Source organism: Malurus melanocephalus, unplaced genomic scaffold (assembly GCF_030028575.1).
Source record: "Malurus melanocephalus ecotype Western Australia unplaced genomic scaffold, MMel_1.1 scaffold_7, whole genome shotgun sequence".
In the NCBI taxonomy this organism is placed as follows: domain Eukaryota; kingdom Metazoa; phylum Chordata; class Aves; order Passeriformes; family Maluridae; genus Malurus; species Malurus melanocephalus.
Genome location: NW_026623239.1, coordinates 6,179,389 through 6,203,461, shown reverse-complemented (window position 1 = coordinate 6,203,461; position 24,073 = coordinate 6,179,389). Strand labels below are relative to the sequence as shown.

The 24,073-nt window shown below is 36.6% G+C and overlaps 1 protein-coding gene across 1 annotated transcript in view; it reads left to right on the top strand.

Annotated features, from left to right (window-relative positions):
* The window catches only part of ADGRV1 (adhesion G protein-coupled receptor V1), a 282,213-nt gene that overhangs the window by 203,511 nt on the left and 54,629 nt on the right, over positions 1 to 24,073 (top strand). Inside the window, exon 87 of the mRNA XM_057373001.1 lies at positions 18,366 to 18,523. Within this exon, the coding sequence (XP_057228984.1) occupies positions 18,366 to 18,523 (158 nt within the window). The remainder of the gene's footprint in view (positions 1 to 18,365; positions 18,524 to 24,073) is intronic.

The following is a 24,073-nucleotide window of genomic DNA, read 5'->3' as shown; positions in this document are numbered from 1 at the left end:
TCACCATTTGCTGCTGTATCACTTTCTGCATAGTAAATTAGACCATCCTGAGCTCTGTGCTACTGCAGGATAAATGTTTCTGCTGAACCACAGCTACTTTGGTTCTGTTGACACAGCACCATGCTATAGGCTTTCTTATACGTATATGTACATACACACATATGCATGCACATATGTATAAAAATACATATTTATATAGGAAAAACCCTACTGATTAAGTTGAGGAAGTACAATGCTTGGTGTTTTTGTATTCTGTAATCCTGCTTTATTTTTCAAAGTTCTTTATTTCCAAAGAAGCTGCCTAGTGTGCTACCAGCTGCTAAGGATTATTTAAAAATACCTCACTTCTAAATGTGATGTGTTACCTTTCATTTATCCCTCATTACCAATGTATGTTTTCAGTGGAGGGAAGTTGTTGGGGACAGTGGCAAGAGGTTAAGTGTCTTTCATATCTCGGCACATATTTACTGTTAATGTTAAGGAAATGTTAGCATACCAGAATCAGGCATAATCACTATGCTGGGCTTTCAAATTATTAAAATACAGAAACAAAAATTCTGGCTGCTTTGACTGATGGAATTTTGAAACATGAGTAGAGAAAAATATTTGTTATTGTAAAATTCCAAATCATTATGGGATGGTTGAGTTCTGACAAATCATGGTGTCCTGGTACTTTGGTAAAGGGTTGAAAAGGTAGGTTGTTAGGGTGAAAGTTGCACCCAGTAATGCCCATGCGGTCTGGTCTTTCCTGTGTAGTAGTATGACAGGAGTAACGAAGAACATCTGCAGGGTGAAGGCTGATATCATTGTCACTGAAAGCTTTTAAAAGTTTCATATTTCCTTTCAGGTTGTACAAGTAATTAGTTATTTCATCCCTCCTACCTTGTCATCTTTAATCAGTAAAATAGAGCCTATTGCTACTAAAGCAGCTTATTCTCAGTTTATCTGTTTTTCAGCAGTTTAGAAAAGCCTTTATCTGATATGTCAGCATAAAGCAGGAAATACTAAGATAAGCAAGAGTGAGATCAGTACCAGCAGCTGGTTCTGACTGCTCCATTGACACTGACAAACTGAGTCCATGTATATACCTTCTTGTATTTAATCTTCCTTAAAAAGAGGGGGGAAAAAATCAGTAGGTTTTTTGTTTGGTTGCATGGGGTTTGTTTTGTTTTTTTAATTTTACCACAGGTCTATTCTGCAACAAGTCATTCTTGTGCTCAGATTTTAGTTCTGTGAAATATATGACATTGATTGTATTTACTGCAATGAACTGTACTTTGGAAGTCAAACTCTTATCTGCCCCATGTGAAAGCCCCAGTAAATAAAAGTGTATCTCACAGACTTGTTGTAAGGTACATTTGAGTAAAAGGAATGCAGCTGTAGCAGACTGATTTGTGTTATTAGTATTACATTTAATTGTTGGTATGGGTTAGAGAAAAACAGTACATCTCAAAAAAATCTCTTGCAGATGTTATTCTTCTTGCCAAAGGTCAGGTTTGTGAACATGAGTCTCACTTATGTTTGACGTGGAAGTATGTTCTTTTTCAGCTAGATTTGTATTAAATCCTTGGCTTAGAGAATGCATAGGAAAAGTAGGTAATTGAGAGTGTTTGCCTTTAAAGACAGGACAAGGRAAATATTTTCTGCATTTGAGAAACTGAAACAAGTATTGAATAGTAAAAAACAAAAAAAAAWTTCTACAACAATAGACTATAGTTTAAAAGCCATTGATAATGACTCACATGTATGAGGAGGAAGTCTCAGATTTAAGGAGGAGCAAGATAATTAACTGAAATCAGACACATAACTTCTTATGTAATTTTAAAATTGAAGTGTTAACAAGAACCTTGCTCTAAGAGATTTCAAGCAGGTTTCTGTCAGCTTAGTTTCCTGGTCAAATGCTGCAAGTCTTATGGGACTTTTGGAATGAGCTTCCTGGGAACTCCTGAATTTCCAGTCCCTTTGAAGTTTCAACTGTATTAATGCAGTGCTTTTGCTAGGCCCTTGCTGCTTCTCCTTTGGTAACTATGTTTGCTCAGTATTAACTTTCACAGTAGGAAAAGAAAAGGAAAAGAAAATGTAAAAAAAAAAAAAAAAAAAAAAAAAAGAAAAAAAAAAAAAAAAAAAAAAAATAGATATAAAGTTGTTCTGAGAAGTTTCCAGAGGATTGTATAATGAGAAGACTGAAACACAGTAAGCTATGTTCGGAAACAACAGCGGATGACATTTTGGGTTCTCATTCTAGAACAGCATTGTTTAGGCATTTTCATTTTCCCCTTTCATTTTCCCCTTTCATTTTCCCAGCTGTTTAGCTCTACAGTAACAGCAGCAGGAGAAACCAGCTGGAAATTTGGTTTTTTGCTTTATTATGCAAAAGGTCTGGTTTATTGACAAGGCTGTTGTTGCACACGCTGACTCAGACTGAATCTTCTGAAGATCCTGTTCTTTGCTGTTTCAAAACAGCATCTTGGCATTTCTTCATGCGTTGTTCATGGTTGGGTGGATTTTCCTCAATGTTTTCTATTGTTGGTAGTTACTCTGTGGGTACCTACATTGATGAGTATGGTGCTACTCATAATAAATGTTAGTAAAGGTGATAGGATCAAATTTCTAGCAGTAATTCCCATTGATGCGGATTTGGCTTTCAAAAAGTTGTTGGGACAGTCTCTACAAATGTAAACAAGAGTGGGCAAGCCTTGGCCTGATTTCTGGCAAGTATCATTCTGCTGCTTCTGAGCTTACATTTCTTAAGCAAAATAGTCTAATGGTATTTCCATTACCATTTTTTTCTCCTTCTCCTGTTTTCCTGATTCTTTTTCCTCTTTTTTTTTTTTTTTTCTTTTGCTGCATAGACAAAAGAAATGAAAACAAAATAATGCCAAAGGGCTGATGCCACATTATCACTCTAGAAAATTGGGAGAACCATTATTAAACATTCAGCGTTTCACTTGAAACTTTCATGCAAAATGTAAGGAAAATAATTATTTTCCCAATATGGAATTATGTAGGAAATAAAACATGGGCTTGTCTCTGAGTTAATCTGCTTGAGAGATAAACAAATTTAAATTCATCAAACACAAACACAGCTTTCACTTTTCTTAGTACCAAACAACCTGCATAATTAATTGTATGAGTAGTAAGATTTCTTGGGTTGTTCATTTTCTCACCATCCTGGTGAGGTGACTGAGGCCAAGTGCAGCCCAGAATGAAAACACTCAGTCTAACTGTGTTCAGCTTGGGGAAGTAGTATTTGATTACACGCATTTCAAAATGTACTTGTACAAGGGTGTGACTTGTTCCACAGCTGCACTGGATTTTTTGGGGCAGCTTTTATGAATCCTCTGAGATTTGCTTAACTTGACCCACGAGCAGATGGTGTTCAGTGTTCCAGAGAAAATCCCCACTTCCTTTTGAGGAAAAGTGATTAAATAAAAGCAAAAGTAACATCATATTGGAATCCTTTATATGCARCTACAGAGAAAGCACCCTCACCTTTTCACTTGCTTTTTCAAAATAATTCCCCAGGTATGTGCAACCTTTCTTAATCAACTGTTCTGCTGAAATTATAGGATGACTTTTTTTCTCTGATTTGAGTTCTTACACACTCTCCTAGGTAAATAGCGTAAACTGAACTAGAAATCTTCAACATTTTCACACCAAAATTTATGTGGGTCTTACCATGGATCAAGACAGTTAACATGGGAAACAGCTGGTAGAACATCATGGCCACGTGTTTATGGAGAACTTGGACATCATATGGAAAATAAGATTTTTTGTGAAGGTGCACAGTAGTTAATGTGTAGCTCCAACCAGACAGGTGTTCTGGGGCAGAGTCTGTCTTTGCACAGGGATTGTTTCACATCTCTGCTGCCCCATGAAGCACTCGCAGCCGCAACAAGAGCCCTAGCTCTGAGTCTGCTCCTGCAGCACAACAGTGTGGCTAACAAAGTACAGCCTTGGAAAACCCCCTTTACAAACAGCTGTGGGGCCAGGAGCACTCAAACTGCAACAAGTGGGGTGCAGTTCTCCGCGGGCTCACAAATTTAAATGTTTGAAGCTGGTTATAAGGAAGCAAACTGGTACTTCCTCCAGAGCAGCAACACTGCGAGTTTCCGCCCCACACTGTCCTGAACATGCTGTACTGAGAGACATGTCTGTTTTCAAAGCAGGGGAAAAAAGCCGCTGTAAAAACCCATGCATAACTGTACACGTTTTAAAAACCTCTGATAACATCCAGAGATGAAGATTCTGTGGCTGCATTGTTTGATTGTGAGAACTGAGAAAAGGTTTTAAAAAAACTCTTGCTGATGTCTGGAWGGGGTGCCTGCAGTTCACTTATCAGCAAGAACATTTATTTGTAATAGTGTTCTTTGTTTATCAGTTACAGCACCAACATGAGCTTATGACAGAAGTTCATTGAACATTGTGTTTAAGTTTAAAAAAAAAAGTATGAAAAATCTTTGTAAATGCTGGTACATTTTGTTCAATTTCTAATTTATTTTACCTGACATTTTCTTAGCTTTCCTAAATGTTTTCTCTGGCTGGAGAATACCTACTTATTTTTATCAAATTTACTGAGTAAATTACAAAAAAGATTTTTTTTTTTTCCAGGACTAGAAGCAGCAGGAACTGATGTTTAAATAGCTTCAGATACATAAAATGCAGAGAGAACTGTAATATTTGCAACTGTTCTGTAACCCTAAATTTCAGAGTTGTTTTATGCACAATATATCATTCTTGAGAACTGGAACTACTAATATTAGAAAACCTTTTTCTTCTTAAAATGTAACTCCACCAGAKTAGCAAGTTTTTGAAAACTTCTGTAATCATTGTGGATCTCCTAGTTTCAATGAAGTCAGATTTTGGGATTCGATTCCTTGCATATTGGACCCATTTCTCACAGATGCCTACACTTTTATGGAAAGAGATCAGGAAATTATTTCTCAGAAGAACACGTAGATCTATAAATACCATTTTAAAACCTTAAACTGTCTCATTAGAAATTTCCAGTGTGCAACAAATACATTTCCAAGATCTTTTCTAATTAGATTGGAATTTGAACTATTTTATAATACTCGAACTCCATATAAGAAAATCAGATTTCAGTTTAAAATTTAATTCAGTGTGTATAATTTGACAAACATGGGTTGAGCATGCTGTTTGTGTGCAAGTCATTAAAAAAAAAAAAGAAAACGGCAGGGATTTTCTGAAAAATATAGGAGAGACTGTGGCAACCGCATCCTGCCAAGGCAATGTCAGCGAGATGTCAACTGTGTCGTGCCTCTGAAAGTTCCCACATCATTGATTCATTTATAAACCAATGCTGCTTTCACCCCACGATCAGACTTTTTTTGGAATTACCTGGTACAAACACAAATCAAATAGCTGTCTCCTGTTATTGTTAGCTACTATCTTGTTGCTGAGTATGCAAAACCAAAATCTTCTTCCTGAGAGGACCCTCTTGCTAAAAGAAGCCCTTGCATATTGGAGAGTTATCAGAATATAAGCCCAGGCCACATTTCAGTCAGTCYCCATTCCTTGAACAACTTCTCTAGCCTGCCAAATATAATTTAGAATACTGTGATACAACTCCAGTTTATGCTGACCAATGCAAAATCATTTTCCCCTGCTCAATCCTGTCGAAAAATCAGTCCAGTTGAAGGTCCTAGCTCAGTATACTCATACTGAAGCACTGAGTCATGAAAGGGGGCATATTGYGCCTTTCTGAGTCACAATACCACTGTGCTTACCTTACAGTGTTCAGTTTACTCGAGACATCACCTTTTCTTCTACAATTTGCCAAGGTTATTCATAATATAATAACTTAGAATATTACAAGTAATGATATGTGAGAAATGCAGAATACATCCTGCATGGTCTTTCAGTCATATTTTGGTAAAGGTATCCATAGCCTTCCTTTTAATACCCATCATTATGTAACTACAGGACATTATTTTATTATGACTTTTTTTTTCTATAGTGGCTGGAGTTTTCTGGCTGGGGGTGAACAAGATCTTGGAAGGGGACATGGCCAGGACAACTGACTCAAGCTGTCCCAAAGGGTATTCCATAATGTGGAATATGTCTGCTCAGATATAATACCTAAGAGAAAGGAGGAGGAAGGGGACATATTTGTTGCGATGACTTTTGTCTAATGAAGCAACTACTGCTTTACTCAAATCCTGCATCCTGGGAAGTGAGTGGACATGACCTGCTGCTGGGAAGTAGACCATAAATATTTTCTTTTCCTTTTTCTTTCACATGCAACCTTGCTTTATTTAACTGTTGTTCTCTGACCCATGAGGTTTCTTTCATCTTATTTGCTGCTCCCTGTCTTGCTGAGGAGGTGAATGATAGTGCAGCTTGGAGAGTTCCTGGTGTCCAGCCAAAGTGAATCCACTACAAAGCTYTAAGGCCTGGAGTAGGGTTTGAGTGGTGCTGGCAGGCTGTAGAGGATTGAAGGAGTCAACTCTTATTTAGAATCCTCAGTAATGACATTTTACATCTCTGTCTACCTCTGCTTTGTCATTGTTTTAAAAGTACTGAATTGAAGTGATGCAAAACAGAGTTAGGAATTTTGGATGGAAAGAGGATTCATTAGATCTATGCTAGTGGATGTCCCCCACCAAGGCAGATTCTTGTTTTTCCTATTCACTTCCCTGAGGAGACATACTGCACCAACATTGGACCAAGATTTAGTTGTAAAATGTTGTTTTAAGTTATACTTGTATGCAAATGCATCCATAGAAACAGACAGACCTGGTTGTCTAAGCACTGTCCTGGCAGCTGTAATCACTTTATTGTACTTTTTGACCTTACACTAACATTCTCAAAAGCCTTGTAAAAATTATTTTACATTTCTAAGTTTTTTTCTATGATACAAATTGGAAATTTTAACCTCTTTAACCTTTGCTTAGTATATAATAAGTATAATGACAGAACAAATTACTCAATGCTACCATTTGTATGACATTATTACTTAGAGGACATCTGAAATCAAAGGTTACTTTCTGAAGGCTTAGGGGGGAAAAAGTAATGCTTTGGATGCTTCCATGGCTACTGCATTGCAATACAATTTGCCCTTTTACAAAGAAACTAAAAAAAACCTTTGCTGATGGGTTGGTTTAGAATTCTTGTGTTTGTGTTTCACGCAAATCTTTAGAGAGAGATTGCCTAACCAGTAGCAGGATGCAAGACATGTTAGCAGTGAAAGTAAAGCTTTTGGTAAGTGCTATTTTGAGTATTGGTTAAAGTAAACATTGCATTGTTAGACTTGAGCTGCACATGTGGTTTTCATCCTTGGACATTGAAAGGATTACTTTTCTATTATGCAGTTTGGATTGTGCCATGTTTTAGTTGATAATGGCCATAAATAGCAAAAAGGAGGTTAAAAAGCCATGCTGCACATGTTCTCTGTATGTGTGCAGATGTATAGCTCGTCCATCCTGTGCATGTGTATAGCTTGCACAAGAAAGGGAAGGGTCTAGGGAGGAAGGAAGGGGAGAAAGGAAAGGAGGAAAGAAAAGGAGTAAAATTGAGAAAATATCTACCATGGAAAAGAAGAAAGCTCAGCTGATCTCCATTCTTGGAGAATGCCTCTCAATAGAGGCTTGAGTCTCTATTGGCTTAGAAAATGTTTAACAAGTGTTCACTAGAAAAGAAAGCTTAGAAATTGGTCTCAGAGATTTCATTGTGTTCATTTTATGTGTTGTTGTATGTGTTTTTTAGCTCCTGGGCATGAAAGAACCTTTCTTATTTTTGTTTGTTTTCGCTTCTAAGCTTCTGATACTCCCTTGTTTGCTAAATACAACCATTCCCTCCTGTGACTACTCTGATAGCCATCAGCCACTCTTGGTGTAGTTTAAGCTCCTCAGCTTGTGTTTTCCAGCAAGAAAAAATATATTACAACATGGAGTACTCGAATTCTGCTTTTTGCCTAATTGTAGATTGCCAGTTCCTTGCCTCCTTGTAGTTTTCCAGTAACTGTTCCTTCTCATTAGGAAAAGACCCCACAAACGAAACAAACAAAAATGTATCAGAACACTGTTTTTCCCCATGTGTTCAGAGCAGAACAGATGTATAGGACTTCTTAGCTTCATAGCTTCATAGCTCTAGTGTGAACTTTTTTCTTTGAATTTGTGTTTTTGAAATGTGTCAAAACCAGACTACCCTGATTTTAACTGGTGCCAACTGAATTTTTTTTTCATAGTAGGTGGTACACTGTGCAGTATGTTTTGTATTCAAGAAGAAAAAAATGTTGTTAACACACTGATGATGTGGCTGTTGCTATGTAGTCCACAACTGTTCAGTGTCTCATTCAATGCCAGTGAGGAGTTGTACAAAAAGCTGGGAGAGACCATGGCCAGAACAGATGACACGAACTGGCCAAAGGGATATGCCATATCACAGAACATCTTAATCAGTATAGAAACTGGGGGAGTCACCTGGAAGGGCCGAGGTATTTGTTCAGGAATGGGCTGGACATCGATCAGTAGGTGATGTGCAGTTGTATTGTGTATCACTTGTTTCTTCCAGGTTCTGTTACTATACTATCTTCTATTATTATTATTAATTATTATTATTATTGCTATTACTATTACAATAATATTTGTATTTATCATCATCACTGTCATATTTAGCATTACTATAATAATTTCCATAATTAAATAATTCTTATCTCAACCCACAGGGTTTATCTTTTCTTTCCAATTTTCTCCACTGAGAGGGCAGGTGGGGAGACTGARCAAGTGGTACTTGTCTGCTATCTAGTATTAAACCACAGTACAGGCACAAAATGCCACCGTGAGGTATTTGTAATGCTGATTAGAGCAGAACATTTACTTCGTATGTGTTGCAGACAATTCTTTATTCATCCAGGTATAACCTGTTCTTCTTTGGAAAGTGTAAAGTTACAAGTCTCATTCTTCTTAATGTGGTCCCTAGTAATTTCCAGATTCTGTTCTGCAGAAATAAAACTAACAAGTGAGTACAATAGGTATGCAGTATGTTTTACATTTCTTTCCTTATATTGCATCCCACTGTGTAATTTAAATAGTGTCAGAGATTTCAAATACATTTCTAAATCAAACCTGTAAACTCATGAAGTAATGAAATCCAGTTTGGCTGATGTAGTCTGTTGTCAAAAAAAATCTTGATTTTCATTTTTTAATTCTTCATGATCTGAATGTTTTAGCTTGTCTCCTGGTTTTTTTGGGAAGGTACTTACTTTGGCGTAATATTAGTACATATCTGGTTATCTCAAATTTCCCTATATATTCCAAGACATTTTAAAAAAGACTGTCAACAGACTAAGTTGTCTGGTTTTCAAAACTCTTATATCAAATATTTTAAGCAATTATTACTTTTAAGTGCCCTTAAAATATTTTTTAACATCTGCCTTGGTTACTAATTTATACTGGAATATATTATTTTTATTATCTCATGTAATATAAGCCCACAGTAAAGGAGTTTCCATTATAATTTACCACAGCTCAAAGCAGGGGGGAAAAGTACATTAAAAATCAGTTAAAATTCATAGTATTATTGACATCTGAGATCTCTTTTGAAGAAATAGTACAGTATTTAGTGATAACATGTGGAAAGAATTGTATGTTGCCAAGAATAATTAGGTTTGCAAAAAGGATAAGGAACAACTGGGTCTTTACCAGTTCTTCATGAAAATATCTCATGTGGATTGTGGATAATAAACTGAGAATGAGTCAATAATTTTCAGCTATGGCAATAAAGGCAGACATGATTTTGACCTTTCTATTAAACATTTTAGTCTTGAAAACACATAAATTTCTTCTGCCCTATCCATGTACTGAGATGAAATGCTATCAAAGGTGCTATAATCCATAATTTAATAAATACATTTGTTAAGTGGTGTGATTGAGGGTACTGGCAAAAGTCTGAATTGCCAGATATTTCCAGAAAGACTGAAAGATCCAGGACAGTTCATTTAAAAGAATACTGTACAGGCCAATAGTAACAATTTACAAGTATATAAAGAAATATTGCAGCAAATGGAAAAGATCAGCTTTCTGCAGCCATGTTGTCTCTGATAAGACATGAGCTGTGTATTCTGCATGAAGAAGGAGCTGAGTTTAACATTGGGTGATAGTCTCTCTCAGTAAGTGCTGTGCAGCACTGAAATAGGTTACTGGAGAGGATTTTTGCTCTTTAGAACTAGACAGAGATTAGACATTAATGATGYAAAATATGATATGGAGAGAAACTTTTCTTATTAGAGAGCAAAGCTTTCTAGTTCTCAGCCACCTTCGAGTTTCCTTTAGTAAAAGGCTCACAAGGACAGCAAGTCATTTTTGATGGCACTTCAAAAATCTTTTCAAATTCTCATTTGTTTTAAACTATTCCATAACTGTATCCACTGTACCATCACAGGCCAATGCTGCAATGAAAGGTAACAAGGCGTCATTAACTATCTGTGTAGTAAAGCTCATAAAAACCTTCCATCATCCTAGGTAGCCACAGAGCATATCATATTGGGCCACACTCTTTAATTCACTCTCASTCAATTTGAAAAATGGTGAAGTCTGTTTCCAGGGTGTTGTGTGAACTGTTGGTAATGTGCATAGAAGACTGTGGGAAGTTGACTGAAGACTACAAATCAAAATCCACATGCCTCTGGCACTGTGAATCTTCTTATAATCTTGTAGAAATCTCTAGAATCTTGCCTACTGTAGAAACAGGAATTTCTCTAATATGAATGTAGCTTGAATTTCCTCAAGAACTAATGACTACTATATCAAAGGTTACCCATGATAACCTTAATATACCTTTTCCATATGGCTTTCTTCATATTACTTCATAGAAGCATAAGCTTTTGTATTAAAAAAAAAAAAAAAAANCAGCAAAGCAAAACCAAGATCCACAAAAAAAAAAGAACATATAACAAGGATGTCCACATGCTTCTTTCCCTATCAGGGGAGTGGAAAATTGAAAGAGAGAATTAGAATAGTTATTAGGAATAAATTATTTCCTATGGGTATGGTAAGGGACTGAAACATATTGCCTAGAGAAATTTGGATGTCCCATCCCTGCAAATGTTCAAGACCAGTTTGGATTGGGCTTGGAGCAACCTGGTCTAGTGGAAGGTGTTCCTTCCCATGGAATTCGAGCTGGAATGAGATGATCTTTAAGATCGCTTCCAACCCAAACCATTCTAGGATTCTGTGAATCTATGGTAATGTTTTTGCTTAATGTATTTATGGAAAAGGATAACTGTTAAACATAAGGAAAAGAAGAGTGGAACTGCATAAGCTGATCAGGTTAATTCATCAGGCTGGGGAGGCTTTGATATTGCAAAAGCTAATATCAGCTTAGAGGGTTTGTCCACCACTGACTTGGTTTCAAACAGCTGTTAAACTCATTGTTTCCCTGAGTGCCATTTTCAAGTAAATTATTAGTGTTCTGGTTTTGTTGTAAAATGCTTTGCTGTAAATCTCAGTGTCTCAGAATGAGATATTTGATAGATAAGAACACTTGCCATTTTTTGTCAAATTTTACCTTTTATAGTTTCAAGATGCAGTTGAAAGACATTTTCCTTGGAATTTAAGTCATGGCATAAATGGAATGAAACTGTTTTTTACCACACTGAGCTATTTTAAAACTTTCTTGCTTGAAGGGAACAAAGTATGTCAGTCCTTCCATTTTTTAACAATCATTATTGCCCTAGCAATGTTGCTTGTTATTTATTTTTATTTTCCTTTTTAAATACTAATTATGTAATTGTGCTAAAAGTAGTTCCAATATATATCTTTTCATGTGTTTCATGTATTTTCTTTAAAAGTACTATAATAAAAAAATGAAGGCTTTCCACTTCATATGTATGAAATACCTCTCCAGATTTTAGGAAGTGTGACATTTTAAGAGATCACAGAAGACTTTATAAAAACAATTAAAATGTCACATAAACTTGCTTCYGCCCCCTGAGAAGAAAGCAAGCCTGCTTTTTTATATTCGGGGGGAAAAAAGAAAAATGAAGGTAAAGCACTGATTATGGCTAGCCAGTAAGTGAGGTAATTTTTATCTATGTATAGACTTAAATGTAAATGATTTTCTGAAATAGCATCTTTTCCAAGAGGAAAGATGTCTCTTAATTGTCCCTAATCTTTCCCTGCTTGTTGTATTTAAAAGTGTCAACTTAGATGAAATTAACATCTGCAATAGTCATCAGTGATAAAACTATTTTGTATATTAAAGCTATTGCTTATCATTCCAGGCCTGRATAAAAGGTTTTCAAATTAAATGTCATATCGATTTGTATTGACTAATTTAAATTTTTTTCCAATTGTAAAATTATTATCAAATCATTCAGGTAAGTATGGAATCATACCTTGGAAGAGAACCATACTAAAGACARTTATTTCTGAATTTATTTTTAGTCTCTTCCATGGAAGAGACCTTTCACAGATTCTGACATAAACAGGGCGTTTGAAAACATGCTTTATGTTCTGTTCCATTGTGTTAGAAACATTTGAGATCAATGTAAAGTACTGTTTATGGGAAAGTGACACCGTGAGTGAAATAGGAGACTGGGAGGCTACAAGGGGAGGTCTTGAAGATGATGAAATCGAGTGAGTTTAGATAGTAGCTCAAGATAAACAACCAATGGGAGTATGTTACTGTCAAGGTATTATGATCTGATTATAAGAGATACTCCTACCCAAAGTAAGGTGTAAATGAGACCACATGGTGAAGTCAGTAGTACATATTTGATTTAACAGTAAATATGAGGTAGAGAGAGAGAAAGAAATAAGAGGGTGGGGGAGATGGGGATAGGGAGGAGAGAAAGAGAGTGAAGGATTAAACAGAAGATAAAAAGATATTAACACTATGTGGATTCCTGCAGCATCCCACTGGTCCTTCTACACCCTGGTCTTCAGTGGTGGGGGTCTCCCTATTGCTCACCTGGAGGTACCACTTTTATACAGCCCAATTCAGAGGTATCCACACAGCACAGATGCTGTTTCCACAACTTTGGCTAGCATGCATCTTTTCTCACAGTTTTCATTGTGCTTATTTTTTGTCCAGATAACTTCCCACAGTCTGCACAGTGGAATTTTGTCTGGTGTCCTAATTCCACATCTTCACCTTTGTTAAGCCTGAAATTAATGTCTTCCTGTTTTGCCATTTGTGCTTATCTCAGGTTCTATTGTGGTGGCTTATCTAATGGGGACAGTATCTTGAGATAAGTAACTGCATTCTGTAAGTCCTCACACCATCCCATGGCTCAAATACTGTCTTCAGGGACTTTTCCTCAGTTCATGGGTTATCCACAGGGGTGATACATACATAGAAAAGACAAAGGAGAAAAGACAGAAATAACGGAAACAATAATGCCTGTAATCATACAATATATACAATAGCTATTCAAATAATTACATATACAAATTCAATTGCAGTCATCAACCCAATTTTCATTAGCCACAGCCCCCAGTTTGTGAGTCCCAAAGATTAGAACATGGACTTTAGACAGGTATTTGGGCTAATTTCCTGAAGCCGATATTAGGTTGGAGTGATTGGAAAAGTTCAGACATTTGATTAGCCCTTTATTTAGCTTTGGCTTAGGTTTTTTCAATTTATGACATTGCATTGTGAATGGTAATATTGCATTCAGTTTCAGGAAGATTGCATTCAGGAAGATCTGGCATTCCACATACTCCTTGTTCCTTTAATAGTAACATATCTAACACCAACTGACTTGCAAAGCCATTTTTGGCACTTTCTGGAATTGCAGGTTAAGATCTCTAATTCGTATCTGGTCCATTACTGAAGGCATGCACCTCTCACCTAATATTTCCTAAGACCCACTGCTGCTGTACCTTTAACCCAAAACCTATCTTTTGCCCCACCATATTATAATCTGGGGCATATGTATTACTGATCCGTTCTCAGCTTTGTTCAGGAGAACTAAGTTCCTGTCATGTCCTTCCTGCTGATAAAAAGTGAAAGGCAAAATTTGGGTAAATGGATGGGAACATTATCCTGAACCTTAGTCCAGCATGTGGAGCTAGGCTCAGTCATTTTTCATGAAAACATCCCCAAACTAACCCACGTGATGTACTTTTGTGGCTTGTCTTACAAGTTCAAGGGTCTATCAAGTATATTTGGGTCTTGAAATTAGCAATAGAATTAATACAGCAGGTGTTGATTATTAAATTCCTTATAGGGGTATCCCCAGCAAATACATTTTATATATTAAGAAATGTATTTTCTCAGTGAGCCAAGATTCAAGGGAGTGCCCAGGTCTCATCGTACAAGTGATTACCTTTGCACACTGGAACAAGTGTGAATGGACTTGTTGAGGATGTGTGTTTTTGTACTTCAAAGGCTTTAAAATAGGGTTCTTTCTCAACCACATCAACACATAGTTGGAGGAATTTTATAGATAATCCCAGAATCACAGAATATTCTGACTTGGAAGGGATCCACTGGGTAATTCTACACACCATGGGAAATGAAGTTCAAGCACACAAATTTCTTGTACAAAATACAAAAAAAGTTCTCATGTAAAAAACTTCTCATATAAAAAGTTTTCAGACAAACACATCTTTACATTTAGCCTATACTTTGTTCTGCACAAAAGCTGTGGCTGTACTGTTGGTGGGATTAAAAATGTAATTAATTTCCTTTCAAATTTAGTTGTGTTTTTTTCTTTACTATTATTATTATTATTATTATTATTGCTATTATTATTATTATTATTATTATATTCTTTTCAGTGGGCAAATTGGTCTTGTTAAATCTCTTTGCAATTACTGCTACAGAAAATTGCACCCACAAGTTGGAAGCATATGTGGGGCAGAATGTACTACAGTTACTGTGTTGATTAGAATAGAGAAAATAAGTGAGGTGAGGTTAAAATATTCTCTTAGGACACATGCTGGGAARCTTGATAGTACATCTGACATACTCATTTGAGAATGCAAATATTTCCAGAAATGGTTACATGTCTTAAGAGCTGGTAAAAGGCTTTTGTGTATTTTATATATGACCCACTTGCAGTCCATGGCTGCCCATCTTTCTGGTTTAGGAAGGGGCACTCAGTCATTTCCATCTAATATTTTCTTTCATTTTGTTAAGATCATTTAGGTTACTGATTAATATTTCTGATATTTTGGAAAAATGTGCCTATTCATGATAAATTAAAAGCCTTCTGGGGCAGAATTAGGAAGGTTAATACGTATTTGCATGATTCCAATACGCATAAATTCTTGGACCAGCTCTCACGCTATATTTGCTTGAATTTTCTAATTCTCATTTGGTTGGAAAAAAAGACTACATCCATAAGATAAAAGTAGAAGCTTTTTCCCACACCAGTTTTTCAGTAAAAAGGCAAARTGAACTCAGCAAAAAATCAAACTAACAATACATTTATCTTATATAATCCTACTAAATTTTGGTCTCCCAATAAGTTACAATCCATGAAAACAGAAAAAAAACATAAATATTGATAATACAAACATTTAGGGAGGCTAGTTGAAAGTTCCATTAGTTTCTATTATCATTCTATTAAAAAGGTGCTTATCTCAAGTTCCTSTTGTGATGGCTTTTCTTATGGGGGAARTGTTTTGAGACATGTAATTGCATTCTTTAAGTACTCACACAAAGTAAACAGGGAAATTTATAGTAACCAAAACAATATTAGACATCAAAACAAAGCCAGTGGTCAGAACAAAGTGGTCAGCGCAACCAAAGATGGACTCTCCCATCAGAAAATAGTAGTCAAGGAGGGCAAGACTTGTGGCAGCTTGGGACAAAAATTAAATAGCTGTCTTTTCAATGCTAGAAAAGACCTAAACTGGGAGCAAAAATTCCCAAAGCAGTCAGGGGAAAAAAAAAAAGTTATGAAAGGAAGTGTTAGGAAGTAGTCACAGAATCTTTGTAATAAAATGAGAATCTCTGAAGAAGCTAACAGAGAGTTTAGGTCTTTTTGTCTCTCTTGCCATATTTCAGTTGATAGATTCTTTTAGTTGATGGTTGCTTGCTTGCTTGTTTACTTGGTTTTCTTGCTATTACTCAAATTCAAAACAAACAAAACAAAAAACTTACAGAAATCTATGGCCTGATTAAAAAAAATAAAAAAGGGAACTTGCTGAAAGCCTATAGTGCAGGAAATGGATCTCATCTTCAGACAGTAATGATGTAGTTTTTTCAAGTTTTGACATCACTCTTTCTAGGCCTTTTTATGTAGAGTGGTTGTGTTCTGAAACATCAGCTTAGCTGATTTGTTTGAGTATTCTTTTTATATTCGTATCCAGTCCTAGGAATACACAACACATAGTAGTTTCACATGTCAGCTGTGTCATGTTAATGGAATAATAGCTGTGTCCCTAGTGTTAAGTATAATAAATAATTGCAGTTGGTTCCTATAATGATTTCCCATATGATTTCCATCGTAAAATATATCTGTCCACATACATCATCACATTACTATGTATGAATATATATGAATAAAACCTACAGGGTGATATGGTTGTCACTGACTTGCTTGCCGTTCTTTAACAAAAAAAAGCAAAGGAAGCTTTGAAGAGTAATTTGGCTTTGTGTATTTTTTTTACATAACTTCCCAGTGTATTTTTAGAGCAATTACCTATGGATATTAGTAAAAAATGATCTGTCTCTGTGGGTTTTCATTTTCATGCAGTCTTTCTTAATTAAATATAAAAGATTGTTCAAAATAAAGTTTCAAGACACTCAGGTAGTTTCTGAGAGTATGTATTATCTTTGAAATACAAAAATGTATCAGGTTAAAAAAAATATTGGTTTTGGAACCTAAATATGATTCTATAGAAAATTATTCTTGTTCTAAGATTCTTGGCTTCAGTATAATCATTAAAACACCATAGGTTACGGTAACATGATTTCATTTCTTAATGCTAATTGAGCTAACTCAAGAACACATTTGGGGAATGAAAACAGCTTTTATACCTGAAAAAAGTAAAAATTAGAAAGATTAAATGGAACAGATGTTGTGCCCAATGTCAGCCATGTTGACAGCAGCTCAAAGAAGGTGATCTTTCCTCTCTGCCCATCATTCATGAAGTGCTGCGTTTAGTGCTGGCCTTCCCAGTACAAAAGAGTCATGCACACACTGCACAAACTCCAGTGAAGGCCACCAAAATAAGTAAAGAACTGAAGTATCTCTCCTACTTTCCCTGATATTTACTTGCTCAGTTATGTTATCAGGTGGTATCTAAGCTTGGTGTCTGACCAAACCTGTACATTCTGCGGAGAGTTTCAGAAGATTTCTAGATTGTGCTGGAAATTGCTTTTGGGATTCACTGAGTATGCATGACTGATGTTCTGAAAGAGACAGCAAGGGATGCAGTCTTGACTCGCTGGCAGTATATGAAGTACACCTAAGCAAACCTGAAAGGCATACCAGAGATATCAGTGAAACATATACCTAGGCTTTTCTCACACATGTATTATCATCAACTCTAAGCTTACTTAGACAATCTGASCTGAGAAACAGAAGGGCTGAGTAAGTTACACCCTCTTAATAGGGATAGCAGTGACCACATAGTCTCTAGACATTGTGACTCCCGCGCTGTCCCTTGGGCTGCTCTGTTGTGCGTCATCTCTACAGTAGGTCAGTGGCTGTAAAGCATATACTGGTCTCCAGGGAAAGCACAGAAAAGCCTGATCTCTCATACCCTCAAGAGCTCTCTTTAACTATCATCTCCATTTTCTTCAAGTCATCATCATATATGCATAATGTGACTCTTTCAGGGATAATTCATGTTCCTAATACATCTATAAATGTAATTATAACAAATAAATAAAAGGGCAAGGAGAAACTGAACAATTGGGGAGAAAGAAGGAGAGGAGGGAGAGAGTATTTGGCTTATGTGTGCAAATGACACATAATTTCCAACTATTTGAGAATGAATACTTTTGTTTCCTTTAGGACTTGTTAATTTATTTTAAAAATATGTTTTTCAAAATTAAATTTGTGGTTTCAGGAGCTAAGTATAGAAAATTGCATAATCTCCTTTTAGAAACTGGTGACTAAGAATGAGCACTTTCAATAAATATAGCAGCATGAAGTTTGTTAAGTATAATTTGTTTCATTGCTAATGTAAATTTTTCCAACATTGGTTAAGCTAAATATAACACACATACTGTAAGAGCAAAAGCTATACTCCTTAAAATATGATGAGGAGATAAGAACTAACAGAACACAAAGGAACTTATAAAGGTTACTGTGGGAACAGAGTTTGTGGTTTGTGAAGCACATCCTTTTTCAAAAATATTAGTTTCTGAAATTCTATTTATGTCTGTTCAAGGTGTCTCTTATGTTTATCAGCAGCATTTTTTTCCATTTTTTCCATCAGGTGTTTCATTCCAAATGCATATGCTGCTCTCTTCACCGCTGCTCTGGTGCCATTAATGTGCTTGGTGGTGGTTTTTGTGGTGTTCGTCCACGCCTACCAGGTGACTCCTCAGTGGAAGGCATATGACGATATTTTCAGAGGAAGAACAAATGCAGCAGGTATGATTTGTTGGCCATCCTTAAGCAGAGAACCCCACCTGAAACCATAGTTCAGTAGGTACCTATGCCCTTGTCTGAGTTAAGCCTGCTAGTGCCCTTTTGAAGTCTGTGAAAGTACTTTGATGATCAAAGTTATGCAGATGCTTAACGGTCTGAGAGGGATAAAAATATATAAATCTAGAACAAGAAATTAGTATCACTGGCTTTATGACTAAGTTCAGTCCAGCTAAAGAGAACAGAAATAAAACAAAGCACTGCTGTGCTTGGAGCACTGTGTCCCCATGCCAGGTTTTGGCTGGGGGCATTGAACACCCTGTCCCAGGGAGGGCTTGGGGTGCTCATGTGCAGTGACTGCCTGCTTTCAGAGCATGATAATCTATGGATCCAGGCTGTGTCCCCCTGCTCAGCCCCAGGTGATGGGTACGGCTTTGGTCCCTGTGTTTCGCAGTGTGTTTGACGGCTCCAAAGCCTCGTGCAGGGTGCGCTGTGGATTGGAGTATTTGGAGTTAATGCCTCTGTTTTGATATTTCCTATGCTACTTGCAACTGAAATGTGCTTGAAAGAGAAGATCTGTCTTGTGCAAAACAGGAAGTTTCGGTCAGCCTCCTCCATCAGTACAATTTCAAGTACAACAATGTTCCCAAAATAAAGTTGGAGCAGTGCAGACCAACAATGTAATAATAATAGGATACTCTGTGGGAAGCTTAGAATATTTCTTTTGTCTTCACGGCATTTTGTAAAAAAAAAAAAAAAAAAAGTTTTATAACCTAGTGCAAATAATTGTTTGATATTTGGGTTATAGAGATATATTCATTTTTATAAAAAATAAAAATAAATATTAAATATTAGTTATCTTTACATTTCTGTGAATATTTATTCATTTTTAATGACACAATATTAGCTTGATTAAGATCAGTATGAATTTGGATAAGGTCTCATGATATTCAAGATCTTAGTTGCACTTTCATTTCTTTCTGTTATAAATGCACTGCCTGAAGCACTCACTTTTCAGTCTTTCAGTTGATATATTTATAATTAACTTTGTTTGGCTATCTCTAAAGAGATTCCTTATTAATATGTGAGGGTTAAGACTTGTCTCAGAGCTGTTAAAGCACAGGCAAAAAATCAACTGAATGTTGAAACAATACCATAAATAAAGTTATTGAGCAAAATGGCAGAAAGTACTAACAGAAATTATAAATGCATGACATAAAGGCATGAAATGGTAAGGTTGAAACAAATCTTCGGTTTAGCATAGGGTTCAGGATGTTTTCTTTCTTCAACAGAATCTAAAAATTAGGATGGAGAATGCCTAAGTCTCAGAAGAAAAGAAAAACAATCAGGAGGAGGAGAGCAGTTCAGTAAAATACTTTTTTTTTTTTTTTTTAAGTAGATTGTACCCATACACTTGCAAGGCAAACTGGTGTTTTGCTACCAATGAACTTTTGTAAGCACAATGAAATACTTCATACAGTGATGGTGAGCGCAAGTTGGAGAGAGGCTGTTTTAGAGATGAAAATGAGCTGTCTGCTGCGATTTATGGTGCGGGGGATTCTATGAGTCTCCACAGAGGTGTTTACAATATAAGCTTCTAGAGTGAAAATATGGTGATTTCTGTAGTTTGTAAAAATGGTCATAACTACATGACACAGTACTAATTATTAACTAAAGGCCTCTGACTGACTATTCTTCTTCTGACATTAAAGTTGGTGATAGTATATTACACTGTTTTTAATGTCTAATGGGTATACTGTGCTTTATAAGTTATATTCAAAGGCAATTGGCAGTGGTAAGGCCTGGTATCACTTTTAAATCTTGAATCTTGAAGTTCATTCAGCTGACTCTTGTCCTCTTACCAAATTGCTGGCACTTGCTCCTCCTGCTTCTGTTATTGTAACCACATCAGCAAAGTTGTCTGCAATCAGCTTCATGATGATATCTTAATTTTGAAGGATCGAGGGCATCTCAGATTATACCTGAACCAAGTTCTGGCTTACAAGACCATATGCATTAGGAAGGCCATTAGGCAACAGTGCCTCCTTAAGTTGCACAGACATCCATTATATTTCTGTGTTCTTACAGCAGTAAATATGCCAGGGTTTCTCTCTGTTTCATCCAAAGCCAGAAGAAAGGTGAAGCCACCAAGCAGCAGTTTATCCATGTCAAAAGTTCAGAAAATTCAGGATAGATGATATCAGTTGCCCTTCCCTTTTCTACCGATACAGTCACTCCATTATAGAAGGCCACTACATTATTCTTCTACAGCTAATACGATAAATTCTATAAAGATGTAAAACATCTTGCTGAATTTAGGTAGCAGCACGCTGTTTTGCTATTTTTTTTTCTGCCCTATGAGCACTAGTGAGTCCCCSCACCAAAGGGGACTCCTGAGTATTTTTTCTTTCCCAAGAGCAGAATAACAATGCTGATTTTCACCATGCCTGCTTAAAAGAAAACATTTCCCCTTGGTAGCTTCAAAAAGGATCTTGCAGCTCTGAAAAGAGGATTTATCTGTTTGTAGACAGATTCATCTTTTCTTGGAAGACTATAGTATATAATTGGATGGGGTTTTACTTACATTTATACTTAGATCCCCTTTTTCTAGTGGTGCCTCCTTTTCTGTCATGTGTATATTCTTCCTAGTCCTCTGGATTTGTTCTGGATACCCTGAAGTAGATTCTCATCTCTCATACACTACTTTGTTAGTTTCAAGAAAACACAGTGGCCCAGAGACAGCTAGACCAGGAAAAACCTGCTTTTAGTAATTGCTGTCAATTCCTTTGGCAGTGGTTTGTGATCTCTCCAGAAAGTGTTTATACTCATTACTYGTGACTGTGCTATCACTGTAAAAGAAAACGATTAAAACAAGGTTGTAGTGCAGAATAAACACAAGTAAATAGGGTTTACTGAGTATTGATTTGTTAATTCGTTTTTACTTAGAGCAGGCAGCTCTTCCTCAAAAGTGAATATTGGAAAGAAAAGTGTGAAAGGCTGAAAAAGTTGTGAAAGCTGATTTTCAAGGAATGCTAACTCAGCCTCTAGTGAGTTAGGCAGAGATAGGCATTGAGTTTGCTCAGAGTCTTTAGTTTGTACTGGTTCTGTTTGCCAGCCTTTCAGCAAACATGTTCTGCTGGCTGACTGTTCTGCTATATACAGAAACCCTCTTCTCAAAAGTTAGCCTTGACAGGAGTCCAGCCAGAGGCATTATTTGGATAAACAGCCTTTGGGTTAACTAATATTTAAGTTTGCACCCTAGAATATGGTTGGCCCTCCTGACTGCCGGGACACTGCTGACTCATATTCAACTTTCCACTAGCCAGGACCCTTTAGCAGGTTCCTTTCCTGGCACTGCTCTCCAGCCACTCATTCCCCAATCTGTCCATGCATCCAGAATTGCCCCATTCCAGGTGCAGAATTCGGCATTTGCCCTTGTTGAACTACACATGGCTGGTGACTGTCCAGCTCTCTGATTTTTCAAAGCCTCTCTGCAGGGCCTTCCTGCCTTCTAGAGAGTCCCACATTTGTATCATCTGTGAACTTGCTCAGTGTCCCTTCCAGTACTCCATCTGGGTCATTTAGGAAGCTGCTGAAGAGCACAGGGCTGACAATGGAGCCCTGTGGAACACCACTGGTGACAGGTCCTAATATGCAAATACAGAAAATGGGTATTAACAAGACAGCAATCCAATATACATGATTTTGTTTTCTAACTGTTTGCTAACCTTTATTTCACAAAAATATTTAAAAACATAGCAGAACAACTTAATTTTTTCCCCTGATAATTGCAAATAGATGAGCTTCATTTGTTGAATGAATCTTTAACTGGCATAATTTTCGTGCTCTACTTACAAATATGCAGTAGAACTTAACTGAATCAGATGTCATAACTGTAAAGTGACATAATTAATGTAAAGATTAAAACTTCATGCTGTCAAAATAGAACTTCATGAGGAATGCCTTTAGATGTTTACCTGTTTAATTTTAACTATGTTCTTGCATGTTCCTTCATATAAATGTCTTTAATATAAAATCATAGAACAGCTTGGGTTGGAACGGACCTTAAAGATCAACTAGTTCCAGTCTCTAAATATACTTACTGTCTTAGCAGTGTTCAAATCCTAGTCATATCAGAACGTGCTGGATAGTCTGCCTATACCTACTGCTATCTGATCTTCTCAAGAAACAAATAAACCTGCAAAATGCAAATGCAGGACATTCCAGACATGCTTCTGTGCTCAGATAATGATGCCAAGGACAGGGCTTTTGATTTCAAGTGAGAATGTGTGTCAAAACGTGTAGTTACATGTCTACATGTCTTCCCTATCCCAGATACATGCTGAAGTCTTTATCTCAAATCATAAGATGAATATCATGTATCCAAGAGAATCAAAGGAACAGTGAATTGCAAGAATGCTTTCATCTGGAGATGACAATATGCATCTAGAAATCAAAAACCTGATGTTGGCTACTTCTGAACTAAGAGTTATGTACATTATTCACAGTATTCATCACACATACTGGATATAATATTCTAGTCTTCATAGTGCTCCATGAGCTTCCCTTTTTAAATTAGGACAAAACCCAAATTTTTACCTTCAAGATTTTTTACAAATACTGTTACGACAAAATACACAAGATAATGAGAAGCTGAAATAAAGAGTTAAGATCTGAATAAGATAACAACTTAGGTGCATCATCTGCACTCATGTAATTAAGACAGCTTGCACTGTGCTTCACATGTCCAAATTAGCTGTTTTCCTTCAAAGAAATCTGCAGAAGCAAGCTCATTTACATGAGTTGTGACTGCACAGCTGCAAATTTAGCACTCATCTAATATTTTGCATAATGCATCTAAATAATTTTGTTATGTGGAGATAAGTAGGCTCAAATTTTTCTTAATTCTTTTGGTTTGCTACTTTTCCGGGATTTGCCATGTTCCCTGCATACCAGTAACAGCCTAAGCTATGACAAAATACCTCTTTTTTCATTTTATTATACCACAAAATGTCTTAAAGATGTGTCCTGGTTTTACTCGGTCCGATTTTTGGTAGTGGGGGGATGGGATCAAGAAACCACAATGATGGCTTCTGTGAGGAAGTTCTAGAAAYTTTCTCATTCTGCTTCAGCAAAAGGAGCCCTACCCGCTGTGTTTTAGAGCCAATCCATTATGGTGGCTTTGAGGCTGATGGACATCATCAGGCCTGGGCCAATTGCACAGGCTAGTTACACCTTTGTGATGACATATGGTCTCGTACTTAAGAGGAATTCAAAACAAGATAGGGGTGGCCGCCATGTAGTTTTTAGGTTGTTAGTATTTAGTTTTAGTATCATGGACTGGGGATAAACAGAGCAGGAGGGTGAAGAGATTTAAGAGAAAAAATGGAAACCCAAGATCACAGTAAGAAGAAGATGGGATGGGTTGCTGTGCTGTTGCTGTGGTGCTCGGACATGGAGAAAACAAGCTGTTCTCGAAAGGACTATTTCATCAACGAGAGACCTGTATAGAAAAGGAGAGCGACCTTGCTCTGAGAAAAACCTGGCCTTTGAGGA